Raw genomic sequence first — 23,208 nt, forward strand, 5'->3', positions numbered from 1 at the left:
GTTTTTTATTTATCATAACAATTTTTGCCATTTTAGTAAACATCTACATTTGAAGTTTTTGTGCCTGATAATATAGTTTAAATTTACTAGTTATATTAGGGGCTTTTAATATTTGTCATAATAGGGCCCATGACTAGTAAAGGGGGTTTGTTATAAGGGGCCATGTTTTAAAACTTAACTAGGTACCCTTCAAACCGTTTTCAATGAGAAGTAAAAAAAAACTGGTGCTAGGCCTAATAAAGGTACACTAGACATGGGAACATTTTTGAAGTTTGATTGGAACTGTCCAGAGACATAACATCATGATCCTGGATCTTAATTAAAGATATATTTGGATCTGGACACCTATGGATACTAATTTTATGTTTGTGTTAGATCATTAACTTAATACATAAAAGAAAGGCAGGTAGACATCAGAAATCTTTTTAGAGATTTTTTTTCTTTTTAATTTCCTCAAAGGGGAAAAAAAGTTTGGACCCTGTTTTAGAGGATCTAAGTTGAGAATTTGAATAAGTCCTATACTGTATTAACAAATTAAAGTAAAAAAAAATATTAGAAATACTAGCTTAAACAAACAATTGCTCGTTGTAATTAAATAGTATACTACTTAAATAAAATCTCAAAACAGTTTCTCTGGAAAATCTTTATTATTGCATTAGGTAGAATTTAAGACTGATGTTTTTTCATTTTTTAAAATGAATACAATGAAAAAATCATAAAACACACTTGATTTTCGTTTTATGAGTAATTTGAGAACAATTTTTTTAATGGTAAAAAAATATCAGTCCTTACTCTTCCTCAGCAATTATAAATGTTTTTGAAGGTCAAGCAAGGTAGCCTTCATGTCTAATTCTACCTCCCCCTTTAAAACTAATATTAAACTAACCAAATAAATAGATAAATAAAACTATCTAATTAACTTAAAAATATCCCTTGGTATTATTTGTCAAGCACTCACAAGGTTCAAATCTCTGCGCTAGATCTCAAATCTCTGCCTCTACAAAAATGTGTGAATATCATTAAGTTCAACCTCCATGCAAGTTTTTTGCTGCAACAAAAAACACTTCAACAATCCAATAATTTTATTGCTTTCACCAGTGTGAACTTACAATCAGCTGTTGCAAAAAAAAACAAAGTCTTACTGAAAGTATTAAGTTCTATAATATTACAAGTAAATGTAATTTATTTAAATAATTTATAACAATCATTCTTTCATTAGCCAGACAATCATAAAAAAAAGAACCATCACAATCTGCTGTACATATAACATACATTAAATTTTAATAGAAATAAAGCATGCATACAGAAGCACTCTAGATCTACTCCTTGTAGTTATTTAATTAAAACTTTTGATAACTATAATTAAAACTCTTTAATTTTAGTTTTTAAAAGTTCTGGGACACTAAACCAAAACTTTTTACCAAATTATTTGTTCTAGGTCTTTTAGTTATGAAATTTAATTTGTTTGGAAACCTTGTGTTGTGTTAATGAACAGAACTAGAAAGTTTAAGTCTGTTGTTCTATACATTAAAGCATATTAAAGTATTTCACATCAGCTTACAAACCTGCAGTTTATACACATCATTTAATTTCAGCACACGCTTTTTTTGGATAGAGGGTTTTAATTGTATGCACTTTTTGCAATAAAACTTTTTGTTTAGTGTAGGGCATACTAATTACAAGTTTATGAGTTTAAAAGCAAAAAAATGAGAGTTCAACAAGTTTAAGTAATTAGTGAACAAGTTTTTTTTTACTGTATGTTTTCTTTAACTTGGAGCTTTAGATCTTTTAAAAATGGTGTTTCCTAAAAGCTACCATAGACTAATTAACAAGTTTACACATACTCCATATGCAGGGCACCACTCTTTGAGTGACCAACGTCTCTCCAGAGTCACCTCAAGCTATACTGAGTTTTTAGAAATATTTAAAAATTATTCGGCTTCTGGCACAAACTACTTATACCTCAAGGTTTTTTTTTCTTATAAATCATAAAAAGAAAAGCTTTTTTTATTTATATGCTTCTACATTTGCTGTTTAAATAAATACATAAAATAAATTTGAAACTGTATCAACTAAATACAAGGTTGTGAAAAAAGTTATAATAGTAAAAAAACTGGAATTAGAAAAATTTTGAAAAAAAATATGGAATCTTTAACAAAAATCACTAAAAACTTTGAATTTTAAACAACTTTTACATGTATAGTGATGAAATTTTGATATGACTCTAAAAGTCTGTAATGTAGATAGTTTTCTTTTTAGTCAAAAAACACATTTAAAGTAGCTTTATGTTATATTTTCAATATTGTTATACTTATTAAGACAGTTGTCTACCTTTAACTTAATTTTATAGTAAAAATTTACCCAAAAACTTGTACTTCCAAAAACCTAGATGAAATTTCTCAAAAATCTTTAGCAACCCTGCTTAAAGGATAATTAATTTTAAAAAAACTTATCCATAATCTTTTATTTATTTTCAACTTATGATTTGTTATTTTCTATTAATTTTAAAGTGAGATCAAGATCCGGCTGTATTTAGCCTTTCTTACTAATATCTAGATCAAGCTGGATTCCAATTTTAAAAATGTATTTGGTTAGCCAGATCCTAATTTTGTGGATCTAGTAAATCAATAATAGATATATCTTCTCTTACAGTTTTTGAGGGGCTGGTTTTAAACATTCCAGTCTAAATTAAAAAAACATAACAGAAGAGAAAGATTATTTTTAATATATGTTTTGAATTTTCGAAAACTGATAAAAAGATCTCAACTTCTAGAGGAGAAATTATATTTATTAAATTCTTTCAAGAAATTTTAAAACAGACTTAGTTTTGGTGAAAGACCTCTTCAGTGATTATTTAAAAAAAATTAGAAATATATATGATAGTTAAGGAAAACAGTGCTAAAACATAAAATAAAATAAAAACAAATATCTTTACTTAAAAACAAAACTTTACTTATAAAACAAAACTAATTAGTTTTTTATCTTATAGTTAAATGTATCTTAAAATTTAAATTTTTTTGGGTTAAGTAACAAAATTAAAATGTTAATCAAAAAGTATATAATAGAACAATAATAAGAACCTATATACAGGTTTCTTTCTTCTTGAAAGTTTTCTAAGTAAACATTGTTAAAGTAAAATTGTGCATATTTGTAATGCAATAGTTTTAAGTTAAAAATTTTTTAGTTTGAATTATGACGTAGCTATCGAAAACTTAAAAAAATATTTGTTTTTATTAGCTATAAGAATTTGAAATTTTGGTTTTATCAATTTTTTAGATTGTTAATAATAGTAAATACATAAAAACTATGTAAGAGCGTACATAAAACTAATATTGCGGACAATTTAAGACTTAAGTTTTGAAGAAACCTATGTTTGTGATGACTATGAAGATTTAAAATTTTGCTTGAATACTAAAAAGACTTTTAGTTTTTTGAAAATAGTATCTACATAAAAAAAATTTAAGAGCATACATGAAACCAATATTACTAACAACTCAAGGTTTAAGTTTTAAAATATATTTTTTTGAAGTGGGGACAAGAATAGAATAGTTCATAAAGTTTTTTTAAGTTATCCCTTCTGTCAGCATTGACAATTGCTATTTTTTCTAGGATTTAAGTACTGCAAATAATTTGCGGAATTTTGACAATGTCTATGTGGTGGATTAATTGCCAGTCAATGTTGTTATTTTTAAGCTTCCAGATGTACTTTAATATTTCTGTGCTATTTGTAGTTTTTAAAGTCGCTAATATGGTTGTACAACCTATTTTTGAAAGTGCCACCCGTTGAGTCAAATGGTTTTTAGTTTTGTTATCTGATCTACTTGTTGCTTTATATATTACATTTTCAACTTAAAATTTATTGTTAGGGGAACATTTGTTTTTATTTCAGCAGTTGCAAAGCGTTTTGTTTTCTTTGTTGTTTTTTGCTTTTAAGTATATTTGGTTATGTTTTTGGGTTAACATCTTGATATTGCTCATGCAGCTATATGAAATTTTACAATTGTTTCTATTTATTATTTTGCTTAGTTTGTGATCATTTTAAAACGTTTGTCTGTTAGTTGCAGAAAAGCTTTGCCTATATTGGTTCTTACTGACTGGCAGTAGGGTGGATTAAAGTATATTTTTTTTCTTGTTCTTGTTGATTTATTTTGTTTTGGTTGTTTTGTTGATTTGAGTATTTAAGTTTTTATTTGAAATTGGAGTTAGTTAGTGCATTCAATAACTGGATACCAATATGCACTAACTAACTTAACTTAACTTTAGGCTAAAAATAGACCCAAAAATGTGTACTTCTAAAAACCTAGAAGTAATTTCCAGTAACTTTCCTTAAAGTAATTATGTTTTTTATTCTTACTTAAGCTAAGAGTTTTTCAAAAAGAACTTTTTTATTAAATATTTATTCTTCTAAAGTATAATTAATATTAAGTGAATATCAATAGTTATGTATTGATTAACTTTTTAGGCTTTGCTAATGAAGTATTTTTTTTTGGCTTAAAGTATAATTGTGACTTTTGAAAAAAATTAAAATTTTCACAAATAAATCTATGTTTATACTTATTACTACTATCAATATTGTCATAAGTTAAGTACTGTAAATCTGATGGATGAAAGTGCTGTGTTTTTTTAATTAATACCCTCTTGAGTCAACTATAAACAAGTAAGTTAAAAAATTTATAAGTTTTAGAGCTTCCAGATTTAAAGATGTTTTATTTGTAATGGTTCTTTGAAAAAATACATTAGGTTAAGAAATTACAACCAAATAGTGTATATGAATTTAAGTATCTAATTAGTTTTCTATGTTTATACAATATTTTAAAAAATATGTAAGTTATACAGTATCAATTTTTATCAATGTAAGTTATACAATATAAATTTGTATAAGTAATTATTCAAACATAGAATTTTTTTATCCTTTATTCTGAAATGTTTGTTTTTATAGGAAAGTTTAAAAAACATTGCACAACAAAAGTAATGAAGAAAAAAATACCCAAGGACTGGTTAAAATACCCAAAAATGGGCGACCTGGTAAAAAATAGCAGATTCATAGCAATGAAAGTTCTTTTAAAAACTGAAAAATTATGTGTTATAGAAAATTAAAAATTCAACTTCAGAGTGCCATAGACATGAAAAAGGAGAAGGGCTTAAAAATTGGAATGGTGGTCAATTTGTGGGACACTGACAAGTATTATGATGTCACAAATTTCACAACATGTGGTGTTGCTGTGAAAAAGATCCCAGTTGAAGGGCAGAAGCTGCCCAGAAAGTATCACGTGAAAAAGTTCATTAGCGTTGTGAGGAAAATAAATACAACAACAATATTGTTCTTGTTCATTGCACTCATGGCGCCAACAGAACCCGCTTCCTGATCCGTAAATATTTAATGCAAGTCAATGGCATGAAGCCAGAAGAAGCAATCGAAAGTTTTAAAAAGGCAAGGGGAGTGGAGATAAGAAGATCTGAGTATAAAGCTGCATTGCTTAAAAGCTCAAATGAAAAAGTTGGAAAAAATCAATATGAACTTGAACAAAGCTTGACTGGAATTGTTTTATCACTAAATAAAGAACCTACCTATTGTTGTAAGGTTATTAAAAAACCTTCTACTCAGAGGTCTAATGAATTCCTGTGATTATATTTCAAATTTTAACTAGTACTTCTCTTTAAATAATATTTTTTTTCTTTTTTTTTATTGTTTATTAGGTAAACTTTGTGAACCAAACAATTAGACATTTATTATATGCAATTATTATATTTAGATTAATATGTTTTAAAATGTAAATGTTTAATTTAAATGTTGCTATTACTTTTTATTTGATATTTTTAAGTTTACCTATTTAATTAGCTATAGCTTCTGTTATGTTTTTACATTTTTATTTCGTATCCATATTTATTGTAAAATGTTAATTGTTCATCTGCCTGTATGCTCAATACTTTTTTGTTTTCAGTCTTAATTTTATGTTAATTTTAAATTATTAAGTCAAAGATTTCATAAAAATTTTCTGTTGACTAAAAGCTTGTGATTTATTGTAATTTTTATTAATTAAACTGGTTTACAAAATGTAGTTTTTGCTTTAAAAAAAAATTGCTTAATTGATTTTAAAGTATATTTTCTAAAAAAAAATGGTCAAATTTTTTAAAGTAGCTAAAAAAATTTTTTAATAGAATGAAAATTAATTTAAAAGTAATGTCTTCTACGTAGTATATTTAAAGCAAAAAACAATTTATCTGATAAAAAAGTGTTACTGTTATTTAAGCTATTGATGTCAATCAAGAGAATAAAAATGAAATTTAGTAGCAATAAATTGCTTAAATAAAACTAAGTAATTTTTTTTCAAAAAGTTTTGTTTTGTGTTTTCGCATTTTTATTTTTTAAATTCTACATTTCTAAATAAGTTAATCTGATTTTTTTTTGATTTGCTTTCAGATTTAATTTATAGCTGATGAGCCCTTCTGATCAAAACAATGTATTATTATTTTTATTTATAAAATGCCTATTGTCCGCCAGCTATTCATCAACTTTACCCTACTACTTATTGATAAAAAATTTCACTTGTTTCAAAATCTTTATGATGGAACTTAGGCAGGAATTTTCAGCACATAGTCTCAGGTTAGCATCTGTAGCACAAAATAAGTTTCTGATATATACAGGGTTGCCACAAAACCTGTAATTCTGGAAAAATATTGAATTTTAAACAATTTTTACATAAAGTAGTAAAATTTATATTTGGTAGGAAAAATCTATCATATAAATGAAACTTTTATCATCAGTGTAAAAAAAATATGTTAATAAACACATATAAAGTAGCTTTACAGTATCTTTTCAATGTTTTTATACTACTTAGCACATTTTTTAACCTTTAACTTTATAGTTTAAACCAAAAATAGACTCGAAAACCTAAAATAAATTTAGAAAACCCTGAAGAAATTTCTCGAAAACCAGTGGCAACCCTGTATATACACTTTACCTGGAATCCTGGAAAAACCTGGAATTTGACATTTTAGGCAAAAATAACCTGGAAAAACCTGGAAATTAAGAAATTTTGAAAAAAAACCTTGAAAAACCTGGAATTTTGAACAAAAAACCTGGAATTTTTAAGAATTTTAACATGTTCAGTAGTAAAATATCAGTTTGACTCAAAAAATTTATTATATAGATAAAAAAAATTTGTCATCAATAAAACTTTTTTAATAAAAAAAACACGTTTTAAGTAGCTTTACAGTACCTTTTTAAACTGTTTATACTATTTAACACAGTTTCTTACCTTAAATTTAACCGTAAACTTAAAAAAAAGATCCAAAAATGTGTACTTTTAAAAACCTGGAAAAATTTTTGAAAACACGAGTGGCAACCCTGTATATACAAGAAACAACAATAATACACAAGCATCATGAGGTGTTCTACTATTAATAATTACACGCTCAGAAACAACATTATTTATCACCAGAGATTGTTTTATTTTCTTTATTAAACTTCTAAGTGTGTTTAACTTTGAGCTTTTTCTATTGAATTTTTAAATATTACTTTTAATTACTGAAAACAGGTATATTAAAAATATTTGTTTTACTAAAACAAAAAGTAATAAACTTGGCACAAGTAGTATATTTTCCAGGTTTTGTATTGATGTACAATTATTGAATTTTCGATTTAATTTTATAGTATATATTTGGATAGCAGTATGTAGTTATAAAAATCACAGATTGGTTTTTGTTTGTTGCAACTTTAAAAATTTACTGTTTAAAGCTGAATAACGTTTATAAAAAATTATCAAATTTGTTTTTTAACACCTAATTTATTTTTGAAGTTTTTGTAGGAACTAGTAGTCCGTATTCGACCATATCTTGAGTTTTGAAATTTCTGGATGATCCTGTTCATGTCAGGTCTGTCCGGATTCAATTAATTAAAAATAAAAATCGTAATTCTTTTTTTAGTTGTAGTCAATCATACTAAAATTTGATACGAAAAGTTTCTTTTAAAAAGACACAAATAAACACGCACAAACAAATCATCAAGCATAAATAAATAATTACAATAAAAATACTATACTACTTGTAATTAATATCTACTGAATGTTTATAAGTTTTTTTTGTTGTTATAGAACTATGAAATGTTTAATTAAAAACGCAAAGGTTAGTATTAAACTTGCATTTAACAATTTGAACTATACTTGAATGCTTGCTTGTAAGGTGTTTTGCATTTTTGAAACACATTTTATTTTTAGATAGTATTGAGAGCCTATGATTAATAGTTATAGGTTTTAATCTTTTCAATAGTCTAGTTTGTTGAACACAATAACAGGTTTGCTCCTAACTTCGACTAATTAGAAATTTTTGAAAAACTCATGCTTGTTTAGTTTTTCCAGTGATACAGAGGCTAGATTAGATTTTTTACTAAATCTCAAGCTATTTTTTTTCACTTTTAGATCAGCTTTTTTTAAACTTAGTTTTTTTAATATGCTATTGTAAAATTGTTATTATAACTTTTAAGATACCATTTGTCACATAAAATATACATAAATTAATAAAAACAAATTCGCACAGTAGTTTTTCCATATTAAACTAATATATAGTTTCTTTGTTAAACCAAGTTAACCCAATTCCACAGAGTTTTGTAAAAAATATCAAGTACTAACTGCAAGAAAAGATGGTAAATAAAGTAGATGAACATGTGTATTTACTAAACTGTAAGCCATAATTATTGTAAATATATATAAAAATATGTTAAATTATTTGATTGTTATAAATTTTAAAAACTAAGTATACCAATGTAAGTTAATTGATAAATTTGTTTATTTAAATAATAATTCTAGACCTAAATTTGAAAATTTTAACTATATAATAGAAATTTTTAGTTCAATAAAGAAAATTAACGTCCAAATTGCTTTAATTTTATATTCCAGCGAACTTGCCTATTTACTTTTCTATTTTATTTTAAAAATATTTCTGTAAAATAAAACTGAAAAAATAAATAAAATGAATAGTTTCTGTATAATAAAGAAGTTAAGCTTGGTTTTAAACGAAGAATAATGAAATTAAGAATTGTAACTGTCGTAAGTTGAATAAAATAGATAACCCTTTTCAAGGTAACTGCTTGAATAAAACTGTCGTGTATAAGGTGCGTGTTAAATGTAGTTATTATGATGACTATAATATAAGTAATAAATATTATTGTTTTTAGTAAATATACTCACTCACCTTCTTTATCTTCTATTCTTCTCTTGGAGTACTTATAATGTTTGCAGAACTCCGTTGAACTGTGTTAACTCGTTAAACACATAGAAACCTATGTTAGTTTAATAAAGAAAATTACTGTGCAATTTGTTTTATTAGTTTTTGTATATATATTTTATGTTGCAAATGGTTTTTTAAACTTCCTTTTTTACTATTCTCTTATAATTTTTGTATGTTAGATATTTAAGCTTCTTTAAAAGTAATTCCGACTTTGGCTCGCCTTAATGTTTTATATTTAATTTTTTAAGCTGTGATTTTCGTTTAATTTATTTCCAAAGAAAAACTGTAAAGTAGTTTTTGATTTATTTGTATTACCGTTACTTAATTTAATTGGTAGTTATAATATATTTTAATATGTACAATAAAAAAACAGTATGGCTTAAGTTAGTGTTTATTGTCTTGGAATTTAAATGTAATATTTTAAGTATGTTTATAAAAATAAGTAAAGTATCCCAAAGAATGTAATTTAGTAAACGAGCAGAAATATTAATAGCTTTTTAGCAAATTTAATGATTTCCAAGCAGTTTAGATACAGTAATATATTTTTCACAGGCTTATTTCATAACTTATTTATTTTCTTAATATTTTTTATTAGTATTTTCTGTCATATAAAGACAGAGTGTAAGTAATAAAAAAGTTAATTTCTTTTAAATCAACAATAAACACAATTGTTTTACATTGCGGTAAAAGTAAAATGCTGTTTTATATAAACATATATCTAACCAGCTTGTTTCATACTCAGAACGTATAATAAAACAAATTGTAAACTTTCACTGAAACATGGCTTCAAGCAACATATCAGTGGCGCTGCAGTGGTGGAAGGACTTTGACCTGCACGACTTTCAGGTTTCCACGGAGAAGGTAGTGGAGGAGAACACGAACAGGGCGGACGCCAGCATCGTTTCCAGGAAGGAGCTGATGACTTCGCTGAAGGTGCTGATGAAAACCATCAAGGAGAAGCACCCGGATGTCAAGCCTGCCGTCGCCCCCTTCATCAAAGTGGTGCAGAAGGAAATCGACTCGCTGACCAAGAGGAGCACAGGCTGCGAGGCGGAGTTCTTCAAAATTTACAAGAAGATATCGGAGATACCCGACCCTCAGAACGCGCTGATGCAAGCCGAAGCGCACCAGAAGAAGAACCACAAGCTGAACGACTTGGAAATTGAGAACGCCAAGCTGAGAGACACGCTCGCCGAATACCACAAGGAGTTCGCCGAGGTCAAGAACCAGGGGGTGACCATCAAGAACCTGAGGGAGAAAGTGAAAAGCCTGGAGAAGGAGTCTGAGAGCAACGCGCTGAAGATCATAGAGGAGAAGCAGATCGACCTGCAGAAGGAGTTTGCGCTGAAAGAGAAGCAGATGGTGGAGGACAAGCTGCAGGCGGCGACAAAGCTGACCGACGCCGAGAGAAAAATCCAGTCGTTGCAAATGGAGCTGGAAGCTTCCAGGTCGGAATTTTTCAACTTGAAGTCGAGAAACGACGAGGAGGTTGAGGCCAAGCAGGCGGAGATAGACATGCTTGTGAGCGACCTGGACAGGTGCAACCAGACCAACGACGTTTTGCAGAAGCAGTGCGAGTCTCTGCAGGAAGAAATGCAGCTGGTGAAGGAAAGCGCGTGCAAGGCTGTTGACAGTGAAAAGCTGGTCAGAAACGACGACTCTCACTTGGTGGCGCAGAACAACTTGGAGCTTGAGCTTTCGACAAAGGAGAGGGAGGTGCAGCAACTGGTAGAAGACGTGAAAAGGCTTCAAAGCAGCCTCATTAAAAACAATGAAAGCACAAGCTTGCAAATCAACAAACTGGAAGAGGAATTGCAACAAAAAACTGAAGTTGTTTTAGAAATGCAGAAAAAACTGGCCGCCAAAAATGATTATGACGAAATAAAAAAAGAGCTGAACATAATTAAAGAAACTGAATTTTCAAGCAACTCTGAAGATCTTCAAAAGCCTCTTGAGCAGTTGTTGATTGAGAAAAACAAAGTTTTACAAGACGAAAACACTGTGTTGAGACACTCTAACTCAAAACTGAACAATGAAAGAAACGAAATTGTTGATAAACTGGAAACTCTGCAGGCGAGTGACGAGCAAAAGTCGGCGCTGATCACCAGTTTGGAGTCCGACCTGATGCTAGTCCAAGCTCCAATCAGATCAGCGGCTGACGGCTCTTCGGCCAATCAGAACACTCTGAGCAGCAACTCTTCCCACGAGGTCATCGCCGGAGCCCTGAAAGACTCCTCGGTGGCGATCGACGTGGAGAGCCTGCAGACTTCCCAGAAGGACGAGCAGTCGTCGATGCTGGTGGTGGTGAAGTCGCAGAGGGAAAGGTTCCGGGTGAGGAGCAGCGAGCTGGAAGCGGAGAACTACAACCTGCATCAGCAGCTGCAAACCCTCCAATCGGAAGTGAGCAGCATGAGGGGCGACAACGTGAAGCTGTACGAGAAGATCAAGTACCTGCAGAGCTACTCGGGCAGGACGAACGCCCAGGAAGACAAGACCTCCAGGCAGTACTCGCACCAGTACGAGGCCAACTTGGACCCGTTCGCGTCGTTCAGCAGGCGCGAGAAGCAGCGCAAGTACTTGAACCTGTCGGCGCACGAGAAGGTGACGCTGCAGATGACCAGGATGATACTGAACAGCAAGGTGGGGCGGACGGTGTTCTTCTTCTACGCCCTCTTCATGCACTTTCTCCTCTACATGGTGCTGTACAAGTACGCCTACGTGGACGACTGCAAGCACCACATCGCCGACCTGTGCTACAAGAAGTTCGGCGCGCAGATGTCGCCTGGTAATTAATGTTAAAAAGGCCGAATAAAATTGTTCTTGTACTTTTTGCCATGTATTTAACTTTTTTTGCTTTTTGAACGGCTCTTCAAGTCAACTCACGGTGAAGTTCTAGTTTACTAGTTACAGTGATTCTGTTCAACGTAATTTTTTTTAAACTTTAAGTGTGATTGTAAATTTAATTAAAATCAACGCTGGCTATAAATAAAACAGTTTTTTTTTAATTTATTTTTACAATTCTACTTCCATCTTCAGATAAAATACTAAATATAACGTGTCGACAGTTATTTTTTAACGTACAACTAAAAAGTTTGTTTAATTGTTATTTCTTTTGTGTACTTCTGTTTTTTTTCTCCACTATCAATTTAACTTCCCGCAGTTTTTAGAACTAAGAATAAAAATAACTTTGATTAAGACTCCACCGTGTTTGTACAGCAAGAGTGTTCTAAAATATGTAAAATAAAATATGTTTTTTAATTAATTTTATAACCAATTTAAATTACATTTTCATGTTATCGATTTTTTTGTAAGAACTTTGAGTTATTTTTTCTTATATTATTATTAAGGTCGTTTGGGGTGTCCACTTTTTATATTATTAATATATTTATTTTATTTTTATCTGCAGTTCTAATAGTTTTGTAAATTGCGCATTAAAAAGAACATTTTAAAACTTGGTTTATCACTGCTGTTTTTATTTTGAAAGATTATATTTAAAAAGTTTTTAACAAGTATTCTGGCGTATATCTATGATTTTTGAAATTAAATAGTTTTATGATACTTAAATATTGTTGTACATTTTTCAAAGTATGAATTATAGCTTATGTGTTTTGATTTAATTAAACTAAAGATTAGGTTAGTACAGAAATTTAATTTTGAATTATTTTTTTATTTATAACAAATTTAGAACTATTATCTTCAATTTTTATTAAAGTATTTTGTTAAAGTGCAATTTCATATGATAGTATAATGTATGTTATTTCTTTAAATACTAATTTAAAGTATTTTATATTTTGTATAGTGTATTTATAAGTTTAGTATTTTAGTATAATTATTATCTTAAAGTTATTTTTATAATTGCTAAATGGTATACAGTTTTATATTGTTTAAAAATATGCTTTTAAAGCTTTCCACTTCAAGTTTTTGCGACTTTGTATTCTTTTATTTAGCTCTTCTATAGTATAGTAGTTAATAAATAAAAATGTGCACGTATTTTGTTTTGACTTGATAGTTATGTTTATAATTAAAATTATAATTTAAAAATTTACATATTTATAAGTTCAAGATCTTATCTTTATTCAGTAATTCTAAACTACTTAATAATTAGGGTTACTCATACTCACTTAAAAGATATATTTATCAATGGTAACAAGGTGTTACAATTTATTTACTAAATTAAAGTAGCTTAAAGATTTGAAAAATACTTACTAGGAAACATTAGTAAATAGAACGCTGGTAGCAAACACCGTTTGAACGAGCGGATTTGAGGAGTTCTAACCTAGAGCCAGAGGTCGGGATTGCCTTTCGGCTCCCTGGAACCACCCAACGCGCGAACGGGTCGGATCCCCGCGGTTTTCGGGCGGTGCCAAACTGCAGGCCTGTTGTCAGAGCGGACTTTCCCCAGCTCGGGCTCCGACGGCTAGATCAGTGCTTCTGAAATGGGGTTCTCTCAGAGGTTCCGCGAAGCCTTTCGAAATTTAAAAAAGAAATTTGAAAGAAAAAAAAAACATAAATCATAAAACTTCAAAAAAAAATGGAACACATAAAATGGAAAGCATATATAATTATAGCATTCATTGATCTGCTTAGTGTGTATTTAGCGGTAGGACTTTTATGGGTATTCATTATTAATAGGTGTCCTAGTTACGCAAATTTTTTGAATTTCTATTTTTAGTGAAGTCATGAAAATACTGGTATCATCACTAAAGCAAACAATGTAGGAGCAATCACAACAAATTCTAAATGTTTACACAATAAAACTAAATAAAAAAAAATTATCAGAATCTTATTTCTGGTATATTATATTGTTTCAAATGCTATAAAAAAGTTTAAAAAGATGTCTATTAGCTTGATTTAAAATTTAATATGTATAAAAGCTTATTTTTTACTTAAACAATTTTATATATACAAACTTTTGACGTTGCGATTAATTATGTTTGTTTTCGTTTATTTATTATAGAATCATAAAATACCTATTGCCTCTGGCGCACTTGAGTTACACTCGACTTAATACTATTAAAATTGGTACGATTTCCAACAATGATATAGTTTTGCTAAAAACTTCGTTTTTAACTGACATTATTTTGTTTTTTGCAGGAAATATTATATTAAACATTTTATGTAAAATTAAGTTAGGGGTTCCGCGGAAAAGTTGAACTTTGGAAAAGGGCTCCGCCACTAGAAAAAGGTTCAGAAGCACTGGGCTAGATCATTGGTTTTCTCTTAACGAATCGCAGCGGAAAACTGCTCTAACGATCACAACACCCCGATCTTCAACTAGGTCGTTTGCAAATGATTTAGCCCCTCGCCTTTCGACGAGGGAGCTCAGGACGACGCTTGTCGTACCCATAAAGGTCGGTACTAGACGCGGTGACGACCCGAAATAAAAAAATACTTAAAAAGCAAAATACTACAACAACCAACTTTAAAAAAAACATAATAAATTTGTAATATGAAGTTAAATATAAATAAACAAAGCAGTGAACATTCTAACTAATTTGAATAGACATTATTTATGTGGCCTTTGGTATATGTATGTTGATGAAGAATTTTTTCAATAAATTTTTAGTTTAAATCGGGACAAAACTTTAAAACAGTACTTGTGTTCCTTACAGAAGTCGTTTGCCATTTTTCCTATACAAAGTTAACCTTTTTATCGAAAAAAATTGCGCAGGTCATTCAACCGAATTCCTGCACACCAAACTCACATCCCAGTGAAATTAAATTCTAATTCAAAATAACAACAATCCATACAAGGTTTACAATCTTATGCTAGGGAAACATGTAGATAACCGTTTATGGCATACTTATACACTTGCGTAGTCATTCCCATAAAAAGCAACCACTTGGACTGGGGACTGACCGTCGTAGAACCAAGATGTTTGTTAGTCACAGGACATAAGTTTCTAAAAATAGGAGAACTTTATATAACTTTTTTAGATAAAGTAATATGACGTCAGTTATTTTTTGAACATTACTAAGTGTAGACAGATGTTTTCTTCTTTTTAATTAAACGTTTAAACTGAGACACTTGAATTATATAGTAGTGATTGATTTATGTATCAATAGCAAAATAGAGTGGGGACATTGATAAGTTATGCATCTTGAACCTAGGTAAAAGTGTGTGACTTACGTGAAATGTATACCTTGCAAGTTTTGGGCATTTTTTTTCCTTTTAAAGCAAATAAATTTTAGGTTTTATTTAATGTTAATAAAAAATAATCTATTGTACATTATTTTATAACTATTATATTTTTTCAGAAAATAATTGTGCAAATTTTCAACAATCGTATTTAATTTATGCTTTCGTTCGTTTAGATTCATTATTTTTATATATTTATTTGATCCCTCTAAATTTTACGATTTATTGCGTGCCTTATCGATGTCATTAAAACACTTAATTATGATGATACTTCTAACTTCAGGCTCAAAATAAGTTATTTAGCTTAAAAATGGTATGCAAGCGAATTGAATTTTATCTCTGCCAATAGCAACATTTAAAAAACTAAATATATAATTTTCATTGAAAAACGACTAAATCAAGTTGCTTTTATCATATTAGTAGTAAGTGGATTAGATTAAATTATGAAACTTATGATTTTCCTTAAACTTAATGAAATATTTTATAAATAAAGTTCTTTGATTGTACTCATAGGTAGATTGGCAAATCAAATATTTTTTTTTATCAAAAACTTTACAACTTATGCTATGGGTTGAAAAAATAAGACCAGTCTAGCACAAAAAGCTAATCAGCAAATTATGGTTTATTGAACAACAAAACAAAGCGCTCAAAAAATTCGTCTTAGGACCTGATGCACGAAAATCTTTCAGTTATCGATTCATATAAGAAATTAACTAATCAACTTCTTTGAAGTCTTACCTAGAACGTGTTAATAAGTAACTACCAAATAATTAGTTATATTTTGGATATATTCTTTATTTTTTGTTTGAACTCTGGCCTTTCTTTAAAAACCAGATCCTAATTTGTTGATAGGTAGGTCTTTATTTAATTTATACTAAACAAACAAAATTGATAGCTTTTATAAATACGTAGTTTATATTTTGTATGATACGATTAACTATCATTTCCAAGCCGATGATTTCTAACCCGATCACTTCTACTTGATCATATCTAACCCAATAAGTAAAAAAATTGTTAACTTTAGATTTTTTATGAGGTTTTATTACTTGTAAAACTGTTGTTATAATAAAAACTAGTTTATTTTTTCATAACTTAAATTTAGTTTACTTAAAATATATTTTTTATAATAATTTAGTTTTAGCCGATATAATTTTAACTTATTTCATTGTATTATACTTTATGTTTTTATCAGTCTGCCTTGATCGAAAATTTTTTATTTTAGTTATATAAAATTAACTAAACAGTGTTTCATTGTTTTGTTTGAGTTCTTAAATTAAACTGTTAAAACTATATTTAAGTTACATCTTCTGGTCATTTACGTAACTTGAATGTTGTTCGAAGTTACTTAAAAACTTAAACCTTTATAAATTTAGTTTTCAGATACAAAACATAGTCTATAAACTACGCTGTAAGTCTAGCGTAAACTTTTTATAGTTGTTATCTATTCTAACATTACTTTATAGTCGATTAATTTCCAATTTTAACTCAAAAACTTTTACAAGTTATTCTAAAAATTCCACAGACTTATTCAGATTAAGGAATCTAAACAAACATCAGGCGAACTTGATAACTTTTATTTTATTTAGTGGAAAATCATAGTTTTTAGTTATAATATATCTAAATTAAACTTATAAAACAGTTATATGTCATTTATCAAACTAAAAGCATATAATGTCGGCTGTCTGTTTAATTTTTATTTCATTAATAAATTTCTTCGATATCTATGGCAAAGAAGTCACTGACACTTAATAAGACTTGTTTATTCAAATAACAAGTCCGAGGGTGATCAAATCGCATTTTATTAATCTTCTTTAAAACAAATTTTAACTTTAGTTTATATCACTTGGTTAACTTTTTTTTTGTTTTGTTTACGACTTAAACTAGTAGATATACTTGTTTGATATACTTATTTTTGTACATCTACTTAATTTAAACAACGAAAACACTAATAAAATTACAACAAAAAAATAATTTTTTTTAAGAAAAAAATTAAGTTAATTATTGATAAACTAACTATGATTACGAGCAATAGCTCGTAAAACATTACATTTTTATTCCCTTTCATCAGCGATTTTTTAGATGAGTATTGCAGGAAATTCACTTATTTATCTTTTTTTACAGAAAAGCTAGCTTTAAGTTTATTGAGTTTGTTTTTGGTTTCCATCTGTTATCTTTGAACACAAGTAAAAAAACAGAATTACCACATTATTATAGAGTCATTTTGTAGAAATTCCGGAAATCCCCTACTATCATTAGTTGATTAAAATTTAATATCAGGGACAATTCAAGCTCAAAAAATTCAAATCAGTAACAAAACTTCAAATGTTTAAATAGTAAATTAAAACTGAACAATCAGAGACAAAAAAATAATTATTATCTATGGTAACATTTATCATCATATCGCAAAATCTAATCTGAAAACCACTTATCGACCGCTTATTGAGCGTTAAATGAAGAAAAAAATAAATTCGAAAGGTTAAATATACAAACCGATAATACACTCAGTTTGCATATTTCACCTAAATCAAGATCATAATATGATACAAAAATATTTACTATTTTTTTAGGGTTAAATTTTTAAAATAAATTTAACTTAAATTAAAAAAAAAAAAAATATATAACTACACAAAATTAAATATTAATAGTTTGATCAGATATTAAGGATGAGTAAAAATTATATTTTAATTTTAAAGTAAAATTGCAATTGACAAACAAATTTTAAATCAACGATATTTTTTTAAAGCAAATGTTATGACATAGACTTAACATTTTTATAAAAGAAATAAACTGACGTTTAGAAATTAAAATTTTGGTTATAATACAAGATTTAGAAGAAAATTATTGGTATTTACGTAATAAAATCGATTTTCATCAATAAGAACTTTTTTATAGTAAGAACTTAAGAATTAAGATTAAGTTTATTTTTAATTATAAAGCTAATTAAATCAAGTTTGTATTAAATTAAACAAAAATCTTCAAATTTAATATACAGTCTAAAATTTACTAAAATTTAGACTTTTATTATTATTTTACTTATTTTCTATAACTAAAACTGTATAGTTTGTGAAATAAATAGCCTAGTCAACTTAAGCATATAAGATACAAGCAAGGCTAACTATTGAACATATAAATTATCATATAACTACAAATTTTAAGTATTTTTTGTATAGAATTTGAAAAAATTGTTTTAATTATTCTTAAAATCATTATAATACTTGAACTATACTTAACATTTACACTTTTTACACTATACTTTATATTTTTTACATAAACAAGTTTATATAAAGTTAATTTTAATATATTAATAAAAAAAAAAATTAGGTTTCATTTTGGCCGTAATAATTGTATAATGATTAGAATTTTTAATTTATAGCTTGCAGCTTGATAGAAAGAAAAGCATTTAATTTTTAAATAGTCCTAACCGGTATTTTTTTTGGAATTTTGACACTAAGATCAGTCGTTATTGAACGATTTACATTGTAAAAGGTTAAAGTTTTGTCTTCTTTTTTTCAAAAGCTAGTTTTTTGTTATCATGAAAAATTTATAACATTAATTTTGAAAGAAGTAACTAGCAAATATAAATTATTAAATTTTTTAAATGTTAAGGGGATAAGGGGTTCTAACATTTTAAATAAATAAATAAGCCTTACATTTCAAAGCTTAAGTTATATGCTATAAGATAGTTTTTACAAAACTAATAACTAATTACTTTTGAGATATAACAATTTTTGTAAAATAATTAGGATACAACCATATAGAATTAAAAATTTTAAGGGCAATTTTCTCATAAATAAAACAAATTCATCGAAAACCTATCTCGTCCTTTATTTTAAAAGCAATATAATTTAAAATATCATAAAATGTATTTTAGAACAAACTTGGTTAAAATTTGATCAACAATTTTTTTGGTTTAATGACCTGAATAGCAAAAATACCTCTCGGTCATCGAGTTGCATACCCAAACTTAATAAAAATTATAATGAGCTAAAAATTAAAAAGAAATTTAAACTCTAAAACAAAGAGCTCTTTGAAAAATGAGATTATTAAACTTTACAACCAACATTTAATATTTTTCTCAAAAAAAAAAAATTAAATAAAATAAAAATATTTGATGTTTTTATTTTTTTTATGTGTGTTTAAGAATTTCGACTCTACTACCAACTTATTCTAAATTATCCAAAAATAATTGACAGTAAAATAAAGCTATAACATTAAAAAAATATAATAATAATGTATACAACCACAAAAAACACTGAAAATAGTAAATAATTTTTTTATTTTTGAAAAAAAAAAAAAATAAATAGTAAAAATAAATAAATAACAATAATATTAAGATAAAAAACACTAATAATCATAAAATATGTCAACCTATTGCTAGTTTAAAATTTTATCAGTGATTTTAGCTCATAATTTAAATTTTTAACTTTCTTTGTTTAAAAAAAAATGGCATTAAAAATTTTATGATAGAAATTATTAAAAAAAGAAATATTATTTATTAAAAAAAAAAATTAAAAATCTGTTTCTAACAAGTTGTTTAAAATTTATAAACAACTACTCTGAATCTAACTTTGGTCCCTTATATCTTGTTAGCTACTTTAATCTAACAAGCGGTAAAGTGTAACAAGTATATTATCTGATTATTAACAAAAAAGGACAAAATTTGAAAAAAAAAGTTTTAGTCCCCTTTTGCCCTTAAATTAGTTTATTGGAAATTTATAAAATATTTGATAATATTTTTTAATTCTATGAGTCTATTATACAATTCGGTTTTGTTTAACATAAAAATGTAACAAGGTTGAAAAGCGACCCTTTAAAAATATGAATCATATTTTATAAATTAAAACAGTAGGGGTGGGGGATCCACCATTAGTTTATCAAATTTTAAGAGTTTCAACTTAGCTACCAGAAGTTTTTAAAGACTTAAGAAAATTCAAAGTAACTTTTGAGTTATGAGCGATCAAAGTTAGTGAACTCGATAGGTTCTAATGGAGTTAATACCATACTTTATAAAACTTTTAATTAAGGAAAAAATGTAGTACTCCGATTCAAGAAAAAATATAACAAAAATCACAAACATAATGACTTTAAAAAAAATAATTCATATTAAAAAAATACAGAAAATCTTTTTAGTTAAATAAATATGCACTGTAGTTTATAGTTAAATTTTGCATATTATAACCAATATTATTTTATATTAAAAAAAATGTTAGACTACTCTATGACCATAAGAAAAGCTTGCTTTACAAGTTTAAAAATGAAGACAAAAATTTTTATTAAATATTGTAAGTTACTAATCAAGTATACGAGAAAACTTTCAAGAAAATAATTAACATGCATAGTCTTTTCAAATAAAAATAATTTTTTGATAAAAAAAAAATTAATAAATACTATGTTTTGATTAAAATTATGCTAAAACAAAATTGTATTTACAAAATGAATGAAATATTTTTGTTAAGTAATCTCAACTGTTCATTTGTTCAGAAAAATAACTATAAATTAAAAAAAAAAATATTTGATGATCTACAACTTAGTAAATTTTTCAAAATAAAACATAAATAAACAAAATTATAATTCTTAAACTTTTAGATGACAAACAACATGAAAATAAAAACTTATCTATCATTTATAATTGTCTTACACTTTTTTTGAAAATTACTTATTATATCATCATATTAATAATTAAATAAATAAAAAATTGAAATAAATAATACATATTGAATACTTTTTGTATCATTGTCAATGAATATAGTTATTTTTGATCCTCTGTATGTGTCAAAGATTTGATTCTATAGGCTCCCAAATTGTGATGGCAAATGCTGTCTGTACTCTGTATTCCATGAGTTGCTCTGGTGTTTTAGTCATGTCCATTTGTTTTATACTACAATTAATTAGTATAAATCTGAAAAATATTGAAGTATAAAATATGGTGCATGTCTGTTATTAAAGTTATTACTTTTTTTTTTTTAATCCCATGGTGGGAAGGTTATTCTGTAGATAATCCTTGGTTAAAATATCAAAATTAAAATCTACTAAGTGTGGGAAAATCATTAAGCCCAAAACTAAAAGTCAAAATAGAATTTTGGTAGAAAAACATCAGTCTCATTGTTCCTTCTACAACAATAAACGTATTTTGAAGTGAGTTGTCATCACCTGTAATTCTACCTTCCCCTTTAAAATTAACATTAAACTAACCAAAAAAAACTATCTATTTAACTGAAATAAAAATCCCTTGGTGACAGTCATTTGGCAAACACTCACAAGGTTATAAACTCAGATAGTCCTGGTGAGGGAAAAATGAATAATCTTTAGTAAAATCTAAATGAAGTGTATTTTCAAGATTTTTAACTATTTTTTTTATAAAAAGAAAAGATTCATTATTTTTTAACAATAATTTTTCAAAATCATCTTTTGAAATACCTTCTGGAAATTTTTCTTTAATTTCAATAATAAATTTATTGTTGTTGGCCATTTTTAATTCTAAACAAAATCTGAAAATAAACAAAGCTATGATAAAATTTTCTATTTAATCATAGCTTAAAAATATAAATGTATAATCTTGTATAGAAGATAAATAGTATGAGGGTTAATCTCACATTTATATTTGTTTGATTAGTGTTTATTTTTTAATTTTTCATTATATCACCCTGTTGTTACTAGGATAACTAGTTAATACTTCTTGTTTTTGTTTATATTATTTTGTTGTTACTAAGAACAATTTGTTGAAATTTTTAAAGTTGAAAGTCGAAAGTCAGCAAAAAACTGGGAATTCCGGAACATGTACAATCGGACCCATTATTATACAGACTGGAATCTTCTGTGTCACTCATCAACCTGGTCGTATACTCATAGTTTCTAATTCTTTCATTCACATTTCAGAAGTTAATTGTAAACAATAATTGCCCAACGTTTATGACTGACAATTCCTAAAAGTTCATAATATAACTGGTAAATTTAAACTATCTTATCAGAGACAAAAAGTTCAAATGGATATGTTTACTAATACTTGCGATATTTTCGATAGTAAAAATAATAACTAAATAAGTATTAAAATCAGGGACAAAAACTTCAAATGTAAATGTATACTATACTTTGCAATGCTTGCCAGTCTTTGCCAAAAAAAGTTATTTAACGTTACACAAAGAAAAATATAATTTTTTACATAAAATAGTACTAAGAAATTAGTTTTTAACAAAACAATAACAAAATATAATTTTAATCAAAAAATTAGTAAGTAAAAAAATGTTTTACTTAAACAGTAAAAACATATAAAAATAGATTACTTAACAAAATTTTTGTCTTATAAAATACAAAATTTATAAAACCGTCTAATTTTTTTTTTTTATTAGTTTTATAATTTTCTGCTATTTTAGTAAACCTATATTTGAAGTATTTGTTTCTGATGACATAGTTATAATTAACTTTTATAGTCTTTTTTTTTTTTGGAATGGTTATAATAGGACCCTTGAATAGGTTTTGAATTAAAAAAATTGTAGGAGAAAATGACCTGTGGCTGTGACTCTTCTGTAAATAATCGTTAAAAAATAAAAGGTAATAAAGAACAGTGGTAAAGTTTTTACGAACTACTGCTCTTAATTATATTTAATTTAAGATTGAGTAGTTTAAACTTTTTATTTTTAAAAAGTTCTATATACAGTGGTTGTTATTTCGTTTGCTTTTTCTTTTTTCAAATTCTGTTTAATAAAGTAAATGTAATAAACAAACTTATGGTTCTTCTGATCGTTAGTAATTTTTTGTGATAATTAAAACTGCCAGAATTTATATTGACTTTACAATTCAAACACTATTATTAGTATTTCTCCCCACCCCACTGTAAATAAGTATTT

The 23,208-nt window shown here is 27.1% G+C and overlaps 1 protein-coding gene across 1 annotated transcript; it reads left to right on the forward strand.

Annotated features, from left to right (window-relative positions):
* The first annotated feature begins 9,971 nt into the window (after window positions 1–9,971).
* On the forward strand, window positions 9,972–12,947 carry LOC145840144 (protein CASP-like). Its single transcript, XM_082947290.1, has one exon. The coding sequence runs from the start codon at window positions 10,006–10,008 to the stop codon at window positions 12,016–12,018; it is 2,013 nt and encodes a 670-aa protein (XP_082803416.1). The 5' UTR covers window positions 9,972–10,005; the 3' UTR covers window positions 12,019–12,947.
* The last annotated feature ends 10,261 nt before the right edge of the window (window positions 12,948–23,208 follow it).

Source organism: Thalia democratica, chromosome 7, assembly GCF_965202585.1.
Source record: "Thalia democratica chromosome 7, ktThaDemo2.hap1.1, whole genome shotgun sequence".
Classification (NCBI taxonomy): domain Eukaryota; kingdom Metazoa; phylum Chordata; class Thaliacea; order Salpida; family Salpidae; genus Thalia; species Thalia democratica.

Coding starts and splice junctions, on each gene's coding strand:
- LOC145840144 (XM_082947290.1), top strand. CDS start 10,006: ATGGCTTCAAGCAACATATCAGTGGCGCTGCAGTGGTGGAAGGACTTT.